The sequence below is a fragment of the Anser cygnoides genome, chromosome 5 (genome assembly GCF_040182565.1).
Source record: "Anser cygnoides isolate HZ-2024a breed goose chromosome 5, Taihu_goose_T2T_genome, whole genome shotgun sequence".
Taxonomy (NCBI): Eukaryota; Metazoa; Chordata; class Aves; order Anseriformes; family Anatidae; genus Anser; species Anser cygnoides.
The window spans coordinates 22,343,436-22,368,656 of record NC_089877.1 but is presented as its reverse complement, the minus strand read 5'-3'; the positions used below and the strand labels follow the sequence as shown (position 1 = coordinate 22,368,656).

The 25,221-nt window shown below is 35.5% G+C and overlaps 1 protein-coding gene across 14 annotated transcripts in view; it reads right to left on the bottom strand.

Annotated features, from left to right (window-relative positions):
• Positions 1-25,221, bottom strand: part of HEATR5A (HEAT repeat containing 5A) — a 64,562-nt gene that overhangs the window by 5,408 nt on the left and 33,933 nt on the right. For 9 of the 14 annotated variants that reach the window (XM_066997237.1, XM_066997239.1, XM_048058775.2 and 6 more), the window contains 19 exons: positions 23,085-23,248; positions 22,811-22,986; positions 21,238-21,343; positions 20,073-20,263; positions 19,456-19,615; positions 18,228-18,417; positions 17,495-17,664; positions 14,578-14,604; positions 12,521-12,659; positions 11,249-11,431; positions 10,267-10,506; positions 9,373-9,554; positions 7,659-7,727; positions 7,052-7,231; positions 5,572-5,806; positions 4,895-5,143; positions 3,977-4,104; positions 2,079-2,226; positions 1,120-1,392 (listed from right to left, as the gene is read on the bottom strand). In XM_066997237.1, coding sequence (XP_066853338.1) covers positions 1,120-1,392; positions 2,079-2,226; positions 3,977-4,104; positions 4,895-5,143; positions 5,572-5,806; positions 7,052-7,231; positions 7,659-7,727; positions 9,373-9,554; positions 10,267-10,506; positions 11,249-11,431; positions 12,521-12,659; positions 14,578-14,604; positions 17,495-17,664; positions 18,228-18,417; positions 19,456-19,615; positions 20,073-20,263; positions 21,238-21,343; positions 22,811-22,986; positions 23,085-23,248 — 3,210 coding nt within the window. The remainder of the gene's footprint in view (positions 1-1,119; positions 1,393-2,078; positions 2,227-3,976; positions 4,105-4,894; positions 5,144-5,571; positions 5,807-7,051; positions 7,232-7,658; positions 7,728-9,372; positions 9,555-10,266; positions 10,507-11,248; positions 11,432-12,520; positions 12,660-14,577; positions 14,605-17,494; positions 17,665-18,227; positions 18,418-19,455; positions 19,616-20,072; positions 20,264-21,237; positions 21,344-22,810; positions 22,987-23,084; positions 23,249-25,221) is intronic. The other 5 variants (XM_066997241.1, XM_066997242.1, XM_066997238.1 and 2 more) reach the window with 4 other exon arrangements.

Here is a 25,221-nt window from a genome sequence, read left to right as displayed (position 1 = left end):
TGAACAAATCATCTCTCGCTAAGAATCTGGCAGTTGACCTTCTGGAATAAGGGCCTTTTTATAAAACTAAAAAATAATTAAAAAAAACTTTATATGAATTGACCTTTGGACACGCTTCCTTTTCCAGTCTTATCCAACTGACTGTATAATCAAGCTTAAGCTCTTCATTTTAGTCACCTAACTTAAATACTAAGTTCCCTGGTGTAAACGTCTCATCTGCTCCAATCCTGCAAGCTGTTTGTTTGTGGAGTAACTTGAATGGTTAAAGACAAAATGTACTACAGAGCCCAAAGAAAATTCAAAACTGTTTTTCTTAAAATATAGTTGCCCTCAGAAGTAAATGATGCTATGTCAGTTTCTTTTTGCTTTGAACTGACTAATAATGGGCTACAGGAAGAAATCATATCATCACCCTAAAACAAATAGCAAGAACTGTTAACTATTCTGCTTGTACAATATTCCCAAAGAAACCTGTAAAAGAGCACAAAGGTAAGAAAAAAGAAGTTTCCAGAAATAGTAAAAGCAAAAATTTGCATAAGGAGTAATAAATACCTAAGGTGTGAAAAGAGGAGTAGGGCAGAAATGGCTTATCAGTGTGGCTGAAACAGCACTGAAAGATCATATGCATGAGCATGTTGGGGAAACAAGCTTCACCTCTTAAAGTCATCCAAGCTGAATCATGGGGTGAAAGTCAACTAATCTGAGGAATCAATCATAAATCCTCAACAGCAGGTTGCTAACATTTAAATGATGGCTTTAAGTGAAAGCTAACACGACATGTTTCCCTTTTAAATTTAATTTACGTTTGCATTTTAAGTTCTAGAATAGAAGATTGAAGTAGAATAGAAGCATGTAGCTATTGTATACTTCTCTCACAAAATGAATCTATTAATTGCACTGCTACATGTGGGAGGAAAAGAAAAACTGCTCTTTCAATTGCTTCAGTAACTTTTGTTATCTGACTGTCAAAAAAAAATAATTAGGACAGGAAATTGTCACAAGCAAATCACAGAACTTGCTGCCAGATTTATCCAGCTGAGAAAATTAGGTAGTAACAAGGGTGCTCAGAAGAGCCCAATACTCTTTCATTTAATTTTTCCTTGTGATGAAATAGCATACCTTCAGGAGAGCAGATTGCAGGAACATCAGAGAGAATAACTAATGCTGCTGATACCAGTCTACTTCCATCTTCTGACAATAACAGATGTTTTCCTGATTGAACTGCAGGGCTACAAGTTAATTTAGGGTTGAGCTGCGGAAGCTGTCTGACAAGAATACAAACACAAAACTCTAGTGTTGCGAAGACTAATGATTTCCCAGGCACCAGTCCTCCTGTATCTTTGCCTTCTCCAAATTCTGGTAACGTTTCCTTTTCTGCAGCACCATCGTCAACTACAACAAAAAGAAGAAATATAGCAGAAATCTGCAGACTGTACCTTGTTTCCAAAAAGTTAACCTCTTAAGACTGTTTCATCACCAAATGACAATCTCAACACCTATACGTGTGTGCGTATGTATTCCAGCTTCTACTGGCAAACATCCATCCCTCTGAAAAAGCAATCTGTGCACTGATTGTGAAAAGGCAAAAGCTTGTACAATATTTAGACTTCAAACATGCTGAGTTACCATGCCAATACAATGTCATTTTGTTGTTTTTCTCCTTTTTTTTTTTTTTTTCTATTAGCAAAAGAACTTTAGGAAGTTACAATCAGAGAAGCTAGTGCTGTCTGGCTTGTAACAGCTGTGTGTGCCAAGTTTCTCTGTTTTTCTACTGCAGTTGATCCCATCTTTTCTGTAAGATTTCTCCGTCGCTGTCACCACACAAGCGTATCCAAACTGCAGTCTTCCTCCTCACTTCATGCCCTCTAGTCACCTCCAAAGTCACCTACTGTCTATCATACCACCCCAATTTCTGAAGTCAGGCACCTGGACTGACTTAGGTGAACCAGGATTAGTCATTAACTGAAAAGCTTTAATTAAGATGCATGTTGGATGCATCACCTTCAAGAATCCCATTTTGCAAAAAGAACTGCCTTATCCCTGTTAATGTATATTCAGCATCTTGTGCATTACTGTACCTTCTGCACTTCTCCGCTTTTCCTTCACATGTTCCTGAGCTGCAAAAAGAATCAGCCGAACAACTTCAAGGGCAGCAAGCTGAATATCAGGTGATTCTCTGGTCAGTATCAGGCGATGCAAAACATTCAGCAGCTCTACACCCAACTCCTACGGTAAGAAAAATGTTTAAAATATCCACATTTTGATGCAGAAATTTTAGAAGTGGGCTCTCTCGGACAAACAGTTAATACTTGTTAAAGCCAACAGTATTACTCTTAGTAATCTCACTAAGGAACACAACAGTACTATTGATACAACCACAGGAGTTGGCTTTGTATTAAAAGACCTACCTCCTAGCTCCCAGCAGCAGGGACCCTGATCAATTCTCCCCCCAAAACCAGTAATCACAATAATTTAGAGATAAAGCACTTAAAACTATTGTAAAAAAATAAAAATAAAAAAATAATCTTCTTGCTTTTTAACTCTTGAAGATGGGAATACTACAGTGGATTGCGCCTTTCACTATCCCTGCTACAGTATGTACATTTCTCTGGAGAGAGCAACAATAGTCAGCACAAGTTAGGCATGTTCACAGGCATTATCACTTTAGCTGTGGTAGACAACTGTGTGGCACACAGGATGGTATAAGCTTAATTTAAAGAAAAAAATGAGTTTTGTTTTTTTTTTAAATATCACTTATTTTGTCCAGTTTCCTTTTATCATCTTCTGTACTCAAAACAGCATTAACGGCACTGTCCCTTGACAGAGTAAGAGAATGTGTCGTCCTGCAAGTATTCATTCTGAGAGCAGGAAATGAAGGAAAAACTAAATAGAGAATCCAAACAACAAAAACGGGGAAGGACAAAAAAGGAAAAAGGAAAGAATATGCAGAACATGTTTTCTCTTCTTCCCCGTTGTTGAGAAATCCTGTAGTAGAGCTTTTTCTGTATGATTCCCATCCTTTCCCATAAACCAAGATCAGGAGTGTTAACAAGATAGCATTGGTATACTCTGTTCTTTACAGGCACTGTTTTGAACACCAGTTCTAGCCCAGACTCTCTCTCTAACCAGTTTTCCTTGTATACCAAGAAAACCATTTTTGCTGAAATCCCTCGTGACCTCGTTTTCACCACATCTGGAGACACAATGTCATTGCTCTCTGAATTGCTAGTCTTTCCACCACAATCAGTGATGTTCCTTGAAATTATCTTCTTAATTTTCTGGAATTCTGTCTTTACCTGGCTCCTACTTACCTAATTATTCCTTCCTGACAAAATCTCCTCAAGTTCTCTGCCTCTCCGCAGCTTCTACAGGTTCTATGTTCTGCTCTTTTTCTCTCCTCCCTCCTCTGCAAAGGAGGACCGTGATAAAGCCTATAATTTACTTACTGCTTTTGTGTTGAAGATTCTTGGATATACAATATAGAGCAGAGATACTGTTCAAACTAAAATTATGCCTTGTATCTGGCTTTTCTGTAAATATGTCAAGCTTAAAACAAGAAAAAGAACTCTTGCTGCTTAACTCTTCACAAAAACTTCCTTAATTTTTGGGACAGCACCTGCTCCTGGTCTGTCTGTCAGTCAGTCTTACCATCTAGATGTAATCTTTGACCCTGACTTACGCTTAGGTCCTTATACATGGTGTTTTGTCTTACAGATGGTATGCAGAAATAATCTACTAAAATGTTCATTTTGCAATCTTCAGAAATAAAACTTCAGTCTATGTATCTAACATCTCAGACCACTATTGATCCGGAAGCTTTTTTTCCTTCAGTCTTTAGAAATACAGTTATGACTAGTTTACAAACCCATCAAGTCTGTATGGAATTGAGTTGTCTAAATGATAAGGAGCTTTTTACTGAATCCCTGATTTTTTTTTCTTGATAATTAGCTTGGGGCTCTGATCATTAAGACGTTACCTGATCACCTCCTATTTTAGACCTTGGCCATGGGACATCAAAGAGTGCCTGTAGGGCACGTAAGCAGGCAATAATGTTCTCCATTGCTGCATCCGATCGAGGAGAACAGAGAAATTCCACGCTAATTCCTGTACAGATAAGAAGAAATATATAAATATTCTTAAGAAATTTAAAAAATGCTTTTTAAAAAGTGATTTGTCAAATAATAAGTAATCTAATAGTATGCTGAGCAGACAGATATATAGCATTTGTATTTTATATTAAGTGAATTAATCTCCTATTGTTTATGTTTTGGTGAAAGAACTCTATTTCCCCCAAAACACTAAAAGTACTTCAAGTCCTAGGTGATTTAAGATGTGATTATAACCGTCTCTTAACAAATAACAATAAATAAATTAGAGCAATTTCCAAGTAAAACACTGAGGTCTGATGAACAGGCAGACAATTCTATGAGTCATAATGAGTACACAAAAGAATATTTGCCTAATTAAACTGATTTATGTAATAGAATAACAGACAGATTAATAATAGTTCACAAACTACAAGGCTGATACTTTTTCTTCTTATTTTACAGAAATGCTAAAGGTTACAGCTACCACAACTGGATTACCACATACAAGTAAATTACGCTAGGCCTAAGCTTGCAAATCCTAGACCAGATAAAATCAAATCACTTTTTTCTGAGGTTTCAGGACTCTTCAGAGGACATTTTGTGACACCGGAGATGAAATTCACACAAACTGTGATCCATATTCTCATCCCAGTTGTACAGCTGTAATTCCAAAAAGTGTGATGACTTGGGAAACTGATCAATGTATGTATAAGAATAGCGGTGCTATAGAAAATGTCTATGTTTCAAGTTTTATCTATTAAACAATACTCTCAGTGTTACAGAATCAAGACGGATTATGCACTAACCCAAGATAAGATGAAATCTTTCAGTATTCACATCCTCAGGAGATTTCACTGATGGCCTGGTAGAAGAATCTTGACACATTGTAGTTGGGGTGACAGGTCTAGAGAGATTAGTAACTCCTTCATCTGGATCAACAACAATGAAACCTGTGGTAGTAAGCCACAATGCTGTAGCATAAAGTATGAGTGCCCAGGAGTTGTAGTAATGAGGTCTGGCATTTTCAATCGTCTCTGCTGTATAAAATGTACCACCTACAAAAAGAGAAGTTACAGTTTCAAGGATATCATTTATTTTCATCTATAATAATTTCTCATTCATAGAAAACTGGCATTCTTCTTATTGAAATGATATTTACCATATTTTATGACTTTTTTTTTTAAAGTGTCGAATATTGAAATTTAGGTTAATGACAATACTTTATTTAGATTTATTTGGATGGAATCCAATACCATTACCTTTTCCTTCTTTCAACCATCAAAATATTCAACTAACAATACTGAACAAACTGCTTTTCACATCAGTGAACCTTCTAAAAAGCAATCTATCTTTAGATAGGTACACAAGTATGCATATTCGCTATAGAATTTCATCTTCCTGAAATCTAACACAAGTCAGCTAGGGCATTAATGACATGTACTTACAAGTGAGCTATGAAAATACAATTTATTTGCCTTCTTACCTTCAGCAGGTAGTTGTGATGCATATTCTGAAGGCAAAATTAACAGAGCAAAATCCTGAAGTGCAGCAAGCCAGAGTTTGCTCAGTGTTCCAAGATCTGCCTGTACTAAGTCCAGAAGTCCACTGGCCGAAGATGTTATATCTCTGTAGCTTTCTTCTGCAGATTTTGTAGTTTTTAAAGAGTGATTGTGTGCATCACTTTGATTTTTTTGCTTTTCAACTGCAACTATGTAAACCTGTTATATATTTGGAGAGACATTTACAAATATTAACACTTGGAAAACTACTGTAATCATGACTCCCTATTGAGCAAGCATGAGGTTTCCTACAATCTTTTCCTGCTTCAAGTCCAGTAGACTTGGATGACTTGACTACAACAATTTATCCCCACTTCATTTTGTAGTAGTTTTTCATATCCAACATCTAGCAGAAAATTATAAAGGCTTTACTTTGGAGACTTCTAGTGACTTGAACAATCTATAGATTTCAGTTCTAAAAACTGTACTTCACATTTCATCTGAATTTTGTCTCAGTTTCTGACCAGTGAAAGGATTGTTGATGTATGCCATTAAAAACTTTTATCCACATAATCATTTTAAATTTATCATGGCACACCTTATCTTTTCTTGAATAGATGAAATACGTTGATCTACTTAAATCTCTCCGTGTAAGCTTATTTTCATTTTCTTTATTCCTACTTGCTAGCTTTTCTCTGATGGCTTTTCTATTTTGCAAATATTATTTCTCCAGTATGGACACCAGAAGTTGGTGTTTCTACAAATGGTCATGTAAATGTCATCTATTGTCTGCTTTCTTCAACACACCTGCCTTCTTATGTACAGAAATACTGTACAGAATAACTGCATAATGTGATTGTATTTGGCTGGTTATCCATTCACAGCACCAAGTTCATTATCAGTGCTTTCTAAGACGTCTTCTAGAGGTTACCTACATTGCTCACGTTTTCTAAATATCTAATTTTGCATATACACGTATTAAAACAGGCAATCATGTGAGCTGACTTAAAGGCAGTTAGCCAAGGCAGTACTGAACTTACACTGTTGAAAGAACTACCTGTAAGAAATTAAATGCCAATAAGCAATGAGAAAAACGATAGCTATTTAAAATGGCTATGTTCAGTGGGCCATCCCCATAACCATTTACACCTTGCCAATTTAAACTGAATATTGAAACATCAGAAGATAAGAATTCTATGATTCTATGAAATATGAATAATATAATGCAGCAATTTAACAATCAGTGCTATTGTCCAAGTTTACAAAGTGTGTCATTGATCACATGTATTTTCAACCTGGGTAGGGCTGGTGTTCATGTACTATTTAGAGGTAACAAAGCATAGTAAAGAATGAAAAACTTCTATTTAATCAAACAGGTAAGAAATTTCTGAAACCACTCTGCCTGAAAGGTTCCAATTCACCTACCAGAAATCAAGACTATTGTCATGGAGCTGTTACACTAACCTCTGCCCAAGCCTTAAGCACAGCCAGTATCTCCATTGTTGAGGTACTTTCATTATATTGTTGACCTTGTGCTTCTTTCCCAGCTTGCACTTTGACCAAAGAGGATACAAGCAACTGGTGAACTCGTCGAAGGTCATTAAGATCACTTACTACACCACTTGCTATCCAGGCACTGCATACCTAGCATTGTAAAACAGTTAGTTAGAAACAAGAGCCAAAAACCACTACATACGCTATTTTTCTATCTATAAAATGATGTAAAACACACTTCATTTCTATTAAGACATAATTACTCTCAGATAATAATCAATGTTAAATGTAGTACAGTTCAGTATGCATAAGTAACAAAAGCCAAAAACATTAGGAAGGATGTCATAAACAACCCAAGTTTCAACTGCTACAAAGTTTCTCAAAAGATTTTCAAGTGCATAAAATCTGTAGGATTTTGTCATGTTACACAGAGGTAACACAGGTGACAGTATTTTGTGTGCATTGAAAAGTTGAGACTAGATGACTTATTATTTCCTTTTTCTTCTGTGACGTATCAAGCGAAAAAAAGAATATTCAGAGGGTCTATTACCAAAGACTTCTGACATTCAACACTTGCCTGACATGCTTTTGCTGTGACATCCGGAGGAGTTTCAGGAGCAAAGGCAGGCCTAAGGGCTGCTCCAACCTAAAGAAGAGTTATACAACATATAGTACACAGCAATTAAGTAAATAATTACTTTCCATAACTAGGCTTTGTTGCAGTTTTCCCTTATAAAGCATAGTTTCCTTTTCATTTTTCAGACTTTTGTGGTGAGGTTGAAGAGCAGGGAGACCACTGCAGTGATACTTTTTTGTTTGTTTGTTTTGCTTACACAGAAGACATGGTTCTCTTTGAAACAGGTCTTCAAAGAGGTTTCTGTTCTTTGCACAGTAAAATAGAAACTTCTTTCCTCCTGAACTCTCGATTTGATGAGTAGCTTTCAAAAGGAGAAAACAATGTTCCAAACTGTGGAAGACTTACAAGAATACCTAATAAGTGACATTTTGTTACTCAGAAAGAATACAACTCTAAGGAAACAAACAGCTGAAGTCTGGAAACTTTGGTAAGTGAAAGAAGGGGAGAACACAAACCCCATTTACCTAATAAGGAATACACCAATATATACTTACCAGGCTACAGAGATTTCACCTACTGTCATTGTTGAAAGCTATTTTCCCCTAAAGGCTAATGAAAATTTCACTTGTTGATTTAGGTGATATCTGAAAATTCAGACTTAAGCCAGATGCAATTTGGGGTGAAATTGCAACATGTAGTAGAGGATGTGTAACATGTCTAGTGCAATGGCACCATCCTCACTGAGACTGTCAGCCTCTACAGTAATTAAGTATCTCATTTTTGGTGTCTCTTACCAGGTGGATGAAGCTCCTACAGAAAAATTACAGTGATGATGGTTTACATCATTTTAAGGACATACTGAAAGGGTTCTGTTTTGGGTTGACACTGAAGATCAAATATCACCATGTGATTTTGTTATATGCCAAATGACCAATCAAAAGAGCTTTTTGCAACAGGTCTGCTGAAGACAAATACACTTCGCTGATGATGCGTCTCAGCATAATAAAGGTACAGGAATTATGACTGTCCATCTTAAGTTCATGAAAATAAGTGAAAAGTAGTTGTTTTTAGTGACAGATAATGACAGTTTGTTAAGACCCCCTAAAACTTAGACTTCACTTAATGAACTTGCAGACAAGACTTCAAGAAACCACTACTTAAATCTGGAAAAACGCATTCTTCTCTACTTGTCTATTTCTGGTTATTGTTATGGAAAACATTTGACATGACAATTTTTAAATAAATTTTAATGGCTTCACATCTCTTCAACTTCTGTGAAACAGCTGATTAGAAGCTCTGTGCATAGTATTAGCACAAACACTTTAAGGGTAATGAAGCTTAAAAGGAGAATTATTAGATCTACTTGTAACTTGCTTGATAATTTTGGATGGCAAGGAAAATTTTTTTCCCCATGGTAGTTCCTGACTAACTCTACGCAATCCTCCTTTCCACAGAGTGCCAACAAAAGAATATTGTTAGGTTGTTTTCTGTTGATTGTAATCGAATAGGGTAGAAGGAACAAGCTGAAACTTAAAAAACTTTGGGGCTAAAACATCATACACTGACTGAAAAGATGCTTTCTAGATAAATTAAGATCAAAATAAATGAATAATAGTTTCATTAACAAACTGAAACCTGGCTAGAGCATTACCTACCACCAAAAGCAAATTCTTTTAACTCTATACTTTTCTAACTTATTAACAATGGTGCTTACATTGGCTTGATACTGCTCCAGAATTACATGACCTGGAAACTCTGGTTCTGGAACAGCTGCAAACTTCCGAACAACAATTAGCAACGTCTGAAGCCCAGAAAGACGAAGTTGATCACTGTGATCTGTGGCAGCCATAAAAGCCATACGGATCAAGTCAGCTAAATGCAATACCAAAAAGTCATCTGAGAACAGAAATAAAAAATAGTTTTATTAAATTTAGATATAGACATAACATATTTTGAAAATGTTGGGAGCAATATTATAAAAATGTGTATTTCACATTCTACAACACATCAGGGATTCAGTTAAGGCAGTTTACGTATACAACAATCTTACTTGGATATCTTATGCTAGCTGATCTAGGCAACTTTCCATTTGAATGTAAAAATGTACTTAGAATAAAGCATAAATATCTTTATGTATGATGCCCATTTTCTAAAAAAGAAGCTAAACAAACAGTTTTAAGGAAAACACCTCTAAATAAACACAGGCAGGTACTGAAAATTGACACTCTGTTTCTATTGGTAATTATGCAAATTAAGGAAAGAAAAATGTGGAGGTTTCTTTAGGTCATACTCCCAGATAACCAAACTGTGTTGCTGTAGGCTGGTGCCAGCTATCACTTCCGATTGCCAATTCTTAGGCAGAAACAATAGCTCCATCCACATGGTGCTACAAGCAGGAAAATGAGTGTAGATGTTGCAGTGATATGCCAATATTTTGACTAATTAAAGTCGCTCTACACCTTAATCAATATAGGCTTCAAATCAGAGTAATTAGAGGTTTCACTGATTACAAACAACATATTTATGATGGATTTCATTAAGATGCAAAAAGCTAACACTCATTTTAGTGTTAGCTTTCTGTAAAATTCTTTCAGTGCTTAAGACGTACCTCTTGAATCACGTTGTTTTCTTTCCTGAGCCAAGGTTATGTCAAAGTGTGCACTGCCTGCATTTTCACACTGGTTTATAATTTTACAAACACACTCTGCAGCAAAAACTCTGGTAGACCATCGTGGATTACTGAAGGGATGAAACCTCTCATCACTTTCAGACGTTAATATAGATGCATCATCCACTTTAGCAGTTTCTTCTTCTTGAGTGGTATCTACTGAAGCTACTGTATTGAAATCTGTAGTTAGGACACAGGGAAAAAAAGTGGAAAATGTAATTTTTTTTTGAAGGACTTATAAGGAAGTCTCTTCAAAGTTCATCTCTATCCTTCAACTTGCTATGACTCCCATTCAACCTCAGTGTATTAAAGTCAAAGCTAGATCTAGAAACAAAGTGTAACAGAACTGTCTGCAATGACACATCACAAGTTACTTCCTTTCCAAATCCAAAAATCCAAAACCAAATAAGTTTTCCTTCTGCATCACAGGATGAGAGGGTAAAAGAGAGAGAAGGCGGAAGAGAAATCTTTTCACAATATTCAATCTAGTAATTAATTCTATTTGCTTGGGAGATTCATTAATGATATAGGTCTGCATCATTCTTATCATCCATAGAAAAGATGGTCTGAATATTTTCCTTGTAGGTATTTGCACTGGATCCACAAGTTCAAATGTATTCTGTATTTCCCTTCCTGGTATGCCAGTAACTTAACATTAGGATAGTAAAACAGTCAGAATATGAACAGCCAAGACATACTACAATGCTTACAGAAACCTCTTCAATAGCAAAAAGGCAATCAGAAAAAGTCATATTTGTTCTGAAAGAAATAAGTTAAAAGGTCCCGTGTTTCAGTATGGAAGATGAGATACACTTCATGAATGTCAAACATTCAAGAAGCAGTAACAATTCTTCAGTGACAGAATGTACTGTTACAGGCCTTATTTTCATTGTGTTCTCTACTAGAGTCTATTGTTACTTACCAGCTGAGGCAGCAAGAACATCTTTACAAAGCTTCAGCCAAAAAGAGAGCTTTTCAACTGCCATTGAAGTAAGCATATGACTCAGAGTTTCTTTGATATCTTGGCACAATCTTTGATCCAATTCTTTGTCCAGCAAGCCGAGCAATGCCCCCTCCAGGCCTATTTCTCTGATGTTAATATCTACTAAGAACAAAGTCTGTGAGATGAATGCTATATATCATAAAACTAATTGCCACAGAAACACCACTGAAGGTTGCACACAGAGTAGCATGTAAACAACAAGTATCTAGTACTCAAATACTTTTGAAATAATAACATATATTGCTTTAATGCCATGTTTAAGTAATCTGGGTTAAAAAAAAAACACACTTGGAACTTTTACAGATAATACTACCAATAGGAAAAGAGTTACTCCAGGGAAATAAAATAATCCTACTCTGAATTTCACAACACTACTATCACCATAGTACCTGAGCTCCTGAAAAAAAATCGTCTTTGGCTATCTGATTCCTCACACTGAAACATATGGTAAATCTAAACTAATCTTTTAAACTGAAAACAGAAGTTGAAATTATTCTCCAGCATGGCTCAAAAAGACAAGCACAGAAATATTTTTTCAAAAATCAGCATTTTTACAGGATGGCTATAATCCATCTTCTGAAAAATTTCAAATTAGCTTGAATAAAATCCAAAGTGACATAATTTATTACCACCATACCTGTACAGAAGGGTATATAAGGATGAGCTAGTGATCATTTTCAGACCTTTTCGAAGGAAAGAGGGCTCCATACACTCAGGACATGAAAATTCTAGGGATCCTAGCTAATCATTACTTAGCTAATTCTCTGAATAGGTCAACAGGAACTTTCTTCAGCAGATTTTGCATACGTTCCCTCAATGACAGACTTTTAATTTAAGAGGAGATTTATATGGGAAACTAGAACTAATTATGAAAATACATGTAAGATGCAGGACTCTGAAGCTATAGGCTTGGGTTTCTGTAGAATTGCACCTGCATTTTTTAATTTAGTGACATTTACTATCTAGAGTATATGAAAAGCAATAGTATCCTTGTAAAATATTAGTATTTTACCACTAAGAAAGGTTTGATGCTTCTAAAATTTTATACTATATAGAAAACTGAAGTAGAAAATCTTTGGGGGTTAAAGACTTCAACAAGAACATAGCAAAGTTTTCATACTCATAGTGGAGTGTGTTTCGAATTCATTATCGGTGTGTCAAGTTCTTTGATCTCAAAACTTCAATACTTACCTGGAGTAAAATCTTCTCTGCTCTCTTTAACTAGTGCAACAGCATATTCTGACACTTCAGCAGCTTCTCTTTGTACAAGCTGACGTAGGCAAGCTACTACTGCACGTCTCAATAACAAGTATGAGCTACAGAGATTCACCTGAAACATGCAAAAAGAAACAATAAGATGGCTAACAAGCCTTTATAAGGTTGGTAATTTCTGAATTATTCCATAATTGCAATTACAAAAATCTGTGAAGTCAGTAAGCATGGAATTGATGCTAATTTTTCTTAGCTTTTTTTTTTCTAACTCAAAATGATTTTGCAACTCCTATATTCAGTTTTAACATATCAGTGCTTTTAATATTTTGTCACTAAAAGTAATTTACAAGACTGGTTTTGGGCCAGATCCAATTCCCACCGGTATCAGTAGAAAGGCCCCGTTAACTTCAAGGACAGCTAAATTGTGGTCTGAATGCATAAGGCTATTCCTTGCCTACAGAGTATATGAAATGGACTTAAAAACTCAGTGCAAGAGAAATATACTCAAATCATTGTCACATGTAAATAGGGAAATACCAATGTAATCAAAAGGGTGAGACAATCAACCAGGCTTTAGTAAATCTGAATTCCATGCATAAAAGGAAGTTTATAAGAAAGGTTAAAGAACACTGCTGCAATTTCTTTGCAAAAAATTATTATACTGTCAGATTACATCATACTGTTTTAGAGAAGGTGAGAGGAAGGGAGAGAGTTACTGGTAAACGTATCACACTATGACAAATCAGCTCTCCTGAGCAGTTTCCAGCAAAAATTTTATGGTGTCATCGTATTTTAGCATCACCAAGACAGTGGTTTTTTTTTTTTTTTAAATACTGAAAAACATATGATAGATTCACTATCACAGGAACAAGCAAAACCCCTTAAAAAGGGGGAAAAAAATCACCTCCACAAAACAAAAGCAAACAAACAAAGAAACCCCCACCATACCCATTGCCTCAAGTTTCTTTGTCAGACCATTTTGATTTTTAATTTGCTTGACTTCAGTTTTAAGAACATTCTGAAAGGGATCCCAAAGATAAATGAACCACATGCGTGGTCAGGCAGGACAGCTACACCAATATTCATGAAAATTCTAATTTAAGCTTAAGTTATCATCAAAAAAGTTATCCATTGCAAGTAAGCAATTGTGTACCCTTTGGTGCACAAAGGAGCTGTCACCATCCTTTAACTAAAATAGACAGAGCTGAGTGTCTGCTGCAGGGAAACCTCGTGGTAAGGTCATGCTCCTCATTTGTCAGCAAGAGGTCAATGTATGTTAATCAAAATAACTAATCTTTATCAGTTAGTTAACATAGTTAAAAATAACAACTTAAGAACACAAAGAATAAGTGATAAAAATTTCAGCTTTGTTATGTTAGTAAAACTAAGCAGCATCTTCCGAATTTTTGTACATGCACATGAACCTACGATATTCGGAATTATATATTCAGTGCACACAAAGATACACTCTCTACATAATTCTTCTAAAAGAAAAGTAACTTGACTCAGTAAGCATTTCTGCAAGATACTTCAACTGAAACTTCACAAACAAAAAATGAGGCTTTTAATGCAACATTTATGCAAGCAAGCTACACATTCTATTGCAAGTTGGACGTGCATAAATTGCATGCTCATTTTTAAAAGGGGGGAAAAAAAAGAGAGGATCTGATTCAAGCTACGGGACAAGGCAAGATGCACATTTTTCATCTCTCTCATTTTCCCATGTTCTCAGTAGGGGACACAACTAAACAAGAGACACAAAAATGCAAGCACCACATACAAACTTAAATGAACAAATAGTTCCCTTTCTGCACTGGACATGGTAAGATTAAAATGATACCTAACTAAGCACATAAATGAAATGTGTGTGCCTTCTGCAGAAAGTTAGGAAGGGTCTGGTTAGGATGGCAATCAAATGTCACTTGACATGCTAAAAGAAATTACATTAAAATGGTTAAGAGGAAGAGATAAAACATGAAATAAAAACAACACTGCAAACTGCTAAAGTTCAGGATTAACAAGGCACGGGGACCTACCAACACAGAATTATCCAACAAGATCTCCTGCACAAAAACAAATGACAAACCAGTCAAGACAAAACCAAAAATATAAATATCACAGTGATACCAACCACACAAGGAGACCACTACATGTAAATTCAGTATACATTAAAGTTCAGAATGCTATCTCAAACATACCAGAAAATGTATTTGTTTAGTTTATCTTACATTTATGAACAAAGTTAAATCGCAAGCCAGCTGCCCTTAAAATTAGTACTTAAAATAAATAGTACCAAGACAACATCAGAACATATTTAATGACACTGTATGTTTATTTTGTTGCAAAATGTCTTGAATATCTTGCAGCTGAAAACTGGAGTGTTCACTGCATCGTACACTTCCACAGATAAACTCCCTAGAAGGCTGTGCTTACAAAAGCTAACTTTAGAGCTAACGTTAGACATGACTGAAAGATATGATTTCTATTCTGCTGGAGCCAAGAATTTAACTGACAGGATATGCACCTGTTAGATGCCAAGCCCAGTGCAAAAGATCCAAACAAGGAATACTTCAAGAAGCTGGAGAAGGGAAACTAGATAAAGACATGCACACGTACATGATAAAATAACTAACTAATGTAATAAATGAATAAAGAACCGAACTGGTGAAGCTGTTGCCTGAGCCATGTTTCGTCAGTGCTAGCATAATGGTCGAAATTCTGTGGGGACCTGAGCCCATGTCATCCTCTAGTGGGTGGAGGAGGTACTTTGCAGCTGCAATTGTGTTAACATTCCTAATGCTACATTTATAAATAAATAAATAATATAAAGAGAATGTCTATTTCAGAACTTAAAAAGTAAGTTGGAAGACAGAAATTTTCTGCAAACCTTGGAGGAAGAGGGTAGAGAGGAAAGTTCAAAGATCACTTATCTGACAACAGATTCTTTGCCTCTCTGTTTTTCTGCCTTAAATAACGAGTGCAGTGATGAATATCCACAGTATCTCACGCCCAACTTTTATACTTTACTTCTTAAGACTTGAAAATGCCTTGCCAAGGAGGAATGTCACACTTTGGTTACCGCATATAAAAATTTAAACTCATGGAGAACGACTTGCTGAAAGTCACCCTGCATACCAAGTGCAGTCGAGGGCCAACCAGTGGCTTACTCTGCTTCCCTACCGAGATGGTGAGGTAGAAGGTGGAAACTATGTGGATGCATGGTGAATTTTGCAAATACGTCTGCTTGTGCAACTATCTTCTCACTGAACTGCAAAGCACACATTCAAATCATCTCCGTTTATGACACTCACGAGTGACATATTGACATGTCCTGGATATCAGCAACACTGGCCTTATTTTTATAAGAAGTTCTTTACCATGAGCAAAATTCAATCATGTAAGGCCCCTGACTTTGGTGGAGTCCTCTTCTGTGAAGCTCATAATAGTTTCTGAGGACGAAGACGCAAGTGTGTATAGATGCACAAACACATATACCAAAGCCATGAAGTATGCTTCTTAATTTATTATTATTTTAAAGTTCATAAGGTATTTTAGGAAGTAGTTGAGATAATTCCTAAAAATAATAAAAATCGATAACATCATATAGACAAAAAGACTTCATCGTGACTTCCTATTTATTCATAGCTACTTGGTATTAGTTAGAGAGATCATATTGTGCATGAAAGCAGACTGTAAACTCCATGGACTTTCAAATGATCCCAAGTGCTAAACACATCCTCTGTGCAAGAGAGTGACTCACTTGATTTGTTTCAACTCTATCAGTGTAAGAAAAAACGTGTTTTGCCTAGAGAAGAGAAAATTGTAGCTGATGCATGGTAGAAGAAAGAGCACTTAGATGAGTTCCAGCTCTGCAACTAGTATATATACGCCTATGACGATATGAAGCTGAAAGAGCTTGTCCTTCAATTTTTCCTGGCTCCCACAATCATCTTTGTAGACAAATGGAATGAAGATAAATGGAAGGTATCTAAATTTGATACAAAGCCAATATATGGTTGGAATTGATATACAAGCATTACCCAGGGGAAGATCTGAATAAGAGCTAAGATAGACAACAGATCTAAAATAAACAAACACACATACACTTTGTCTTTATTTTGTTCTCCTCTGATTTACAGGGAGACTAGACAGAGTTTTACTTAAAAACAAACAAACAGAACCCTAGCCCCTAAAAAGACACAAAGGCTAATAACTACCAGAAAATTATTGTTATTTTCTTGATAGAACTAAGTGTCTGGGAGCTACTCAAAGAGAGAGATACTCTGGGAAAACAAACAAAAAACAGCAAGCAAAAGAACCCCCCTCTTTGTCAAACAGGGCTGAAAAAGTTTTTTTTTCTGAAGACCTCATTTCAGACTATTACTTATGTAAGTGTCAGAAAGTTTTATACTGGCTACCAAGAAGTTAGTACTCTAAATCATTAGTACTAAAGACATGACAAAACAGAGAAATCTACAATTTTTCACCGTCATGAAAAAACAAACAAAACCAATCCTCAATAGTTAGTATACACACTGTTTTTTGTTTCTTCTTCCTCCTGTTTTTTTTTTTCATTTTTATTCCTTTACCTAAGACATAAATGCAACTGAGGAAGAATTTTGGCCAGCTAAAATAGCTGGTAAAATCCAGCACAAAACTGTAATGGATAGTATGTTCTAACAGACAACTGGCCTGATTAAGAGCAGCAGAACACACTTTCAAGTCGTTCAGAAGGACAAGATTTTTTACAGTGTGCTCTCTTATAAAGGGAAACAGAAACTGAGAAAATAACCAAAACCATGGAGAATACTTGCCTAAAGGAATACCCCCCCACCACATAATGATCACTTACACTGGTTAAAGAACCATCTGCATTTTTTAAGCATTTCTGAACACAATATTTTAAAATACAGCTAGTATTGTATTGATATAGACTAGTAAACATATACTCACACATAGGCAGCTTACAAGGTTAGACAAGTTGACATGTCGGGGAGCAAACATGTGAAGCTGCTGAAGACAAGAGATGGCTTGAGCCTGAACAAGGCAGTCAGGATTATCTTGCATCACTGCACAGCCCAGGAGACAGGAAGTTCTTAAGGCTGAAACTGTCGCACTGCTGCCTATATTCAGAAGAAAAAACGTTAGCTTGTTTGTTCTTTAAAAAAAACTTTTCTTTCTAAACATAACCTATCTTTTCCCCAAGCTACCCGTAACTCTCATCCTCTTGAAGAATACTGTGTGTATCTATCTGTTATACTCTGATATCAATGAATCTTATTGCTCTGTGGAAATTTCAGTGTTCAGGTAAATAAAACTTGATGCATCATTTTAGGTGGCCAAATTTTACATGCCTGCATCATAGCTAAGACAGACTGGCACCAAACTTTTTAAGTTGTAATACCTTATGTTTTCATGCTACGTGTAAGAATTATCAGCCCAATGCAAGGCTTGGAGAACCATTTCAGATTAAAGAAAAGATGTCAAAAAGAAACATTATTTTTGGAAAACCAGCAGCCATATCATCTTGACTGCATAAACTCATGGTCCATGCTGCTGAATTGCAACAAGGAAAAAACTTAACAGATGCTTATTTGCTTATTAAATTTGAATTGCACATTCAAACAATGTTTCATAATTTTGATGCTTAAACCAAAAGAGACTGGCAATATTGTATAATCCATACCTTGCAACTCAGGGCCCAGCGTGGTAATCAGTGCATTTAAACAGCGACCAAGGCTTTGGTGAACTTCAGTGTAGGTAGGAGGCACAGTCAACAACAACATGAGAATGAGAGATAAGGTAGGTTCCACATGCACATGATACAAGGGGCCAGCTAAATCTACTATCAATGACAGAGAGTGTAGTGCCCATGCCTGTAAAATAAAAGAAGCAACCATGTTATGCCTATAGGACAGAATAAACATAACATCTTTTAAAAATTGACAGTGCAAAGAAATTCAGTTTGTGTGATAAAAAGGTTGTCCTTATAGTTTCCCAAGGGACAAATGGAGACGTTTTAGAAAGCACTTTTAAGAACCAGGTGCTTAGTAAGCCATTTTGAATATTTCATGAGGAACTTTGTTCTGCAATTAAAGAACTGTTTTAAAAAATTGTCATTCTTCATTTCTAAAAAATAAATTAATGGCAGGTTAAATTAATGTTATTATTCCTCAAACACATTGTTTGTAAAATGTCTTAGAGTCCCATGTGCAAGAACAACAGAATTACCAAAAATATTACAAGAGTGACTAAAACATGGTTTGTTTTTTTTGTCTTGATTATTTTGCACCAATAGCCACATCTGTTTCATGCCAGCATACGGTGCTTCTCTAAGTAAAGATAATGTAGATAAGGCTTAAAATAATTCTTTAATTGGAATTTAGATGATCACATGCAATACACTCAATGTCTCTTAAAGCTATTTTAATAGATAGTTTTAGACAGGAATAATCTTCAAAACATCTTGCTTTATTCAAGGAACTATCTTGACCAAGTTCTGTGTCATTCAAGCTACAAATCCATTATTTACTATGTAATCCCTCATGGAAAAATGCTGTGAAGCATACATCATAGCAGAGACCAAAACCAACAAGAACAGAAAAACCAGGTACCATCTCAAGGTCAAGATAGAGGTAAACATGAAATTAATCAATTCCTAAAACATCTCTGAAGCCAGCATATTTTAGCCTTATGATCCTCATTGATCTTGAAAAAAGAACCTCTTGTTTCTCATCATAGCTCTTGCTTGGAAGGTAGATTTTGAGCCTGGGCTACAGTTTTTATTGCTGCTCCAGCCATCACCTGTTAGTTATATCTAACAAATTGTGAAGTGTTATTCTTACAAGAAAAGAACTTTTACTTTAAATTGTAAATCAATTAATTTGTAAGAGAACGTTTTTAGATAAGTGTACCTGTACATCAGGAGAAGTACTGTCCTGAGATAAGGTATAAAGGATTCCAACACATGCATTCAGGTGCTGAGTAGAACCTATTCCTCCTAAGTATCTATACAGACATCCCAGAGCCAAAGAATGGCCCGTTCTTGACACCACATCTCTAGCAGATTTTAGCCTAGTAATTATAAGGAAAGAAAGCTGTTAATGTGATATCTAAAACTGATACTATGCAATAAGCACATCTACAAATGGAAATTGTAATACATAATCAGCATAGTATTTTATTAGACATGGTTATATTGCAGAAATTCTAAGTTTATCATCTATCACCTGAAAGAAGTAGCAAAAATATTTTTAGATATACTTAAACAATGTCATTAGAACAGCAGCCCATCTAATTCATTTGCAAGTCTATGTGCTTACTTAGACAATCATCTTAAATAGTAAAACTAAGAGCTATATGCAGAAACAAGGCAATGCTTTTTCCTGTTAATTTCTCAAGTGACATCAGATTTAAAAAGGCATACAGCTTTTGTGACTATTCTTTTAATTATCATCATACTGGGGCCCAGGTATATTTCAAGTGTTTTTAAAAACTCAACGAGTAATTTACTGTACTTTTTTGAACTTACTTGTCAAAACTAACTTGTGCTAATCCAGCAGTGAAGGCACTGTCAGAAACCACCTGTGCCAACCTGGCCCAACATTCTGCAGCAGCACACCTTAGAAGGGGATTATTGCTTTCCAAGGCACCCATTACCAATGTAACAGCAGACCTTTTAACTTCTTCTGGACCTAAACTTCCTTTGCAGTTGGCCAAGTGCTAAAAATAGACAGTAAATATATTAAACTTCAAGGCAGTACAGTAATCAAAATGTGTTTTTCTGTCAGTCATGAAAAAATTTCAAGATCTGCAGAAGGAATTGAATTTTATTTCCCTCTCATCTGAGGAGTCCCTTAATTTTGATTTGCTGTTTTAGAGTTAGAAGTCTAACTCCAGATAAGCAAGCATCATATCACAACATTATACTATCAACATACAGATTTTAAAAAATAATGGATAAATTGTAGAAGAACACAGTAAACCAACACCCCAACAAAAATTCAGGAAACATCGAGAAGAAAAATAGTGACAACAGAATAATGACACAAAGGAAATAAAAAAAATCCCAGTCCAAAAAAAAAAAAAGAGTATGAGCAAAATCTAAAGCAGTTGAATTGCATACTAAATATGCCAGAAATACTAATACTGTATAATGAGAGGTCTTGCCTATTATGAAAACATTTGTCTTATTTTGAAGAATATCTAAGGAGGAAAGAATGACAACTGCACATGAATAGAGGAAAACACACATAAAGCATCAGGGAAAAGCAAAGAACAGCTGATAGCAATGAGATGATTTTTACTCATCTTTACTTGTCTTTACCTCTACAGTATGAAATATGAAAGAAACAGTGAAACAAACAGAAATGATGCTAACAGAATTTTTCCATCTATTTCCTATTGGAATTACACTAGTATAGATTGTAATATACTATAGTGTGCTAAAAAAGTTTTTTATCACCCTTTAATGTTAAAAATTGAAAAAATTTAACTGTGACTATTCAGCACTTCAGGAATATGACATTACAAATATCGCCGCAGAAAACAGTAGGACTGATTTTTACCTAGATGATTAATGAAAACGACATCTACAAAGACACACCTGAACCAAAGGATGCCATGTTTTAGTAACAGAATCAACATTTTTGGCTGGGAAAGTGGAAGACAAACAATGGAGAGAAACAAAGATTTACCTTCAAGGAAGTAGAAAAGGCTGACACAACGTTTAATTGTACTATTTGTTGCCGTGATCCTTTTGTTTGCTTTATGGAATTCAACAACTGTTCTAACACCTGGAGCCTTAAACAAAAAGAGAAAAAAAAATCACAGAATTAAGAAGTGAAGGAAAATCAATCTGCCTTTTTACTTTATAACACATATCAAAGCCTATATTGTATAGAGAAACAGTTGGAACAAATATTTTAAGTCTCGAGCCTTTTCCTTCAACTGGCATCCTATTACTTTTTTTTTTTTTAATATTCTCTATTACATGATCATACTCTAAGTTCATGAGCTTTTTACTTTTGTTCCCTTATAACTCTTATAACTTATATGTTTGCATATAATTGCTGATACTTAAGTAACATGAGACATACTATTAAAAGGTACTGTATATGGGAATGATATATTCTGCCTTATAATTGAGAAAGGAGTCGTCAAAAAAAAGAAAAAAAAATCTAGTTATATGCAGCAAATAATTCAGGTATTGAGAAATGGGTGAAGAACAACCAGCAACCTGATGACAAGAGGGGTAAAAAGCACAGACAAACTCGGGGGAGGGGGAAAGTAGTTACTCATGAGAGAATGAAGATGGAAATAAGAAAAACATAATACAAAGCATGGGGCAATTTTACTGGCAGGTATGCATGTATAAAAACAACTGCCTTGGGATTACACTAAACAAAACTCCATACAGTGACAGAGTAGCCAATCTAAGCAGTGAAGACATCAAGACTCAGGACTCACATGCTGAACACTCATCCCTTACAGGAAATTACAAAACCATCTTCACCTACAGGGATTGTGATTTGAGGATTAACTACAATTGGCTTTAAAAATACCAAGGTACATTTAATTAAAAAATAATTTATTTGGTCTGATGCTACATTCAAGAAAATTACCAACAGCATGAGGAATAAGCACCAGCATGCAAAAATGTTGATGAATTTCTTGCCTCTGCAATTGGCATGCTTATGTGGCAATCAAAATGCCATGTGGGCAGTGGGAAGACATATACAGACACACAAAACCCAAGAGAATTATCTAATTCCTTTCAGACTTCTTCATCCTTCTCCTTCTAATTCCTTCAGCCTTTACAGAACTGTATGAAGACACATATACTCGTTTCTCTCCATTCACTTTTTATGCAGAATGAGGCAGTCAAAGGGTTAAATTTTGCTGCGACTTCTTACCTTTTTCCCTTGTTTGTTTCAAAATGTTTAGTAATTAGGTATTGTACTGTAATAATTGTGTAATGTTATTTTTTTTATTGTTCGGGCTTTGAAAACAAAACAAATATTTTTCTCAGTCAACAGAATTTATTATGATGACAGTAAACTCTTACTGGATGTGCCTTTGTATTGTGAGCAACTTTAAACAGAAAGTCTAACCGTTTTCTAGTCTGAATAATGTTAATCACATAGTTGACAAAATCTACTTTCATAATTCACTCATTTTTTCAGAAATTTCTTCGGTATTCAATCTCAAGCACACTGACCATTTTTTAGCATCTCCCAAATTCCCGAACAGTTAAAATTACTACTTTACCTGTGAGTTTCTCCTATATGGGAAAAAATAACTCCAAAAAGACGAGTTGCTGCACTGACAACAGACAATACAGGAGGTAGTGGTTTAGGTATTGAATCACGCTTTGCAACTTTCTCATATATTGAGTAAGGGTCATACTCCAGGCTGCCTCCAGCTACGCTGTTACCTAAAAGGAGCTGCAAGATATAAGTAACCAAGTCATAACCAGCACTGACCTAAATAATTAGAACTGAATGAGAACACAGTAACACCAGCGTATTAGGCCAAGAAATACCTGCTCTTCAATAAATCGGTGGTCAGTCTCTTGCAGTAAGGGACCAAGTAAAAGGAGATCATCTTTGTGACAAAGGGGTGGAAGCAAGAATGTGGAGGCATCGATCTGGCTATCTGGTACAGTTAAGTCTGCAACCGACTCTTTCAGAACAGCACAGAAGCTTCCTTCAAATGAAAGAAAAAAAATATTCAAAATTTTCAGTTAATTAGTTGCCACGTGCAATTTTATGAGCAAGAACATATTTATAGTGAAATAGCAATATCCATCTAACATTTTTCTGAAGTTCTCAAATAGTTAACTGGAGAACACTCTCTTCTTGCTACAGAAAGCAACAGAGCACTACTTAAGGTAAACAAACTCTGCATACAGTGATCTAGAAGATGAAAAACAGAAACCTTTATCTTTACAGAAGGCATAATGCCACTAGTTAGGTACACTTACAGTTAAAATAGAGGCAAAAAGGCACTTACAAGGACAGACATAGTTCTACCACAAATTTGCTGAAAATTAATGCTGTGGAATGTGTTACATAACCAGGCAGGAATACTTGGACTTGGCAAGCAGAAGCCATTTCAAACATTCATAAGGTTGGTAACTAACCAAAAGCTACAGACTGTACTCCACTGTTTCAGGAGTTTGCACTCACAAAGCAAACCATGAGGAATTTACTCTGCATTACATTACGATAGTTTACACTAGTAATTAAAACTTTCACATATTTTTGTGTCTAAAGATTCAGCCAATATTGTACATTATTATACTTAAAAAAACCAACATCAGGCATTCAGAGTCAGACTACTTGAGATTTTTTAAAACCGTCCCCACACTGAAAGAACCTTTTCTGGTGCTAAACCATACATGCTGAGAAATGCCTGGTGTACTTGATAAGCAGTACTGAAAACCACTGCAGAATTGATCTTAAAAGTGTATACATATTCTTTATACAAGTGTTACATACGAGTTTTAAGATTGCAAAGTCAAGGTGTAATGCATTAGGAAATGTCATCACTATGTGAGGCCTAAGTCCACACATCCAGTTCTTGGCATTCAGTTTTCTTGTGAGATGCTCACACAATTACCCTGTAGCACTAAAGTTGCTTATATTTTCTCAACACACAGAAGCTCCAAAAAGCGCAACACCACAGTTGCAACCACGTCTCTCTCCTGCTTCTGATTAGCCTCTGACTAAAATGCAAGTATGTCATTTTTTTCCAAAATCAATCAAATCTCAATTTTTACATGATAGCACTGTCAAATATATTCCAAGACGCAGATACTGTGTCAAAGGGACAGAAATTCAGCCTTAAAAAAAACAACAAAACCCCACCAAATTAAGAACAACCAGAAACTGCTCTTTCGTGAGTTGTTATATATCACAGTAGAATAAAGCAACATTGAAAAATCTCTTTTCTACGAAAACAGCTTTCCAAATCAAATTTAATGGTGATACTCAGCATTTTTAACCGAGTTATTCTAACAAAGTAAATATGTATTTGAGTTCCAGCCACTTAGCGATTCTCAACTTGCCAAATAATGTTATCCCAGCATAAAATAGATCCAAATTTTGAGCCAGAATGTTGTTCCAGCATTCTAACCGTTCATCTCATCCTATCAGGGAGGAGAAATGAATGCTTGTATTCCATTTTATGGTTTAGACAGGAGAATATAACAAGCATGAAAAGCTGAAGAATGTAAAGAACCCTAATGAGTTGTATGATAAAAAACCATTAATTCCAGATCACAGAAAACAGAAGCAAATCTAATAAACAAATTTCAAACTACCTGCGTGAAATTCTTAAATTGAACATTATAATTAAAAATTGTATATTAATTCACAAGAAAGAAATGCTTTAGCCTTAAAAATATAAGCACATTATCATCCAAAATTAACGACACATGGAAATGATCTAGAATGTGAATCATCACCTTTGAAACAAAAACACCTTTTCCCAGCCTGACAAATGCATATTTTCTACCTGCTACATTGCAATGTTTTAACCCTCTGCACATGACCAAAGAAAGCAACTAAAACATTACATGTTTTTCATTGATGTTTGAATTAACCTGGTACATTCTTGTGTCTGTCAACTGTTAAAATAAGGTAAAAAATCAGGTTCTACCCTTGCACACTCACAGT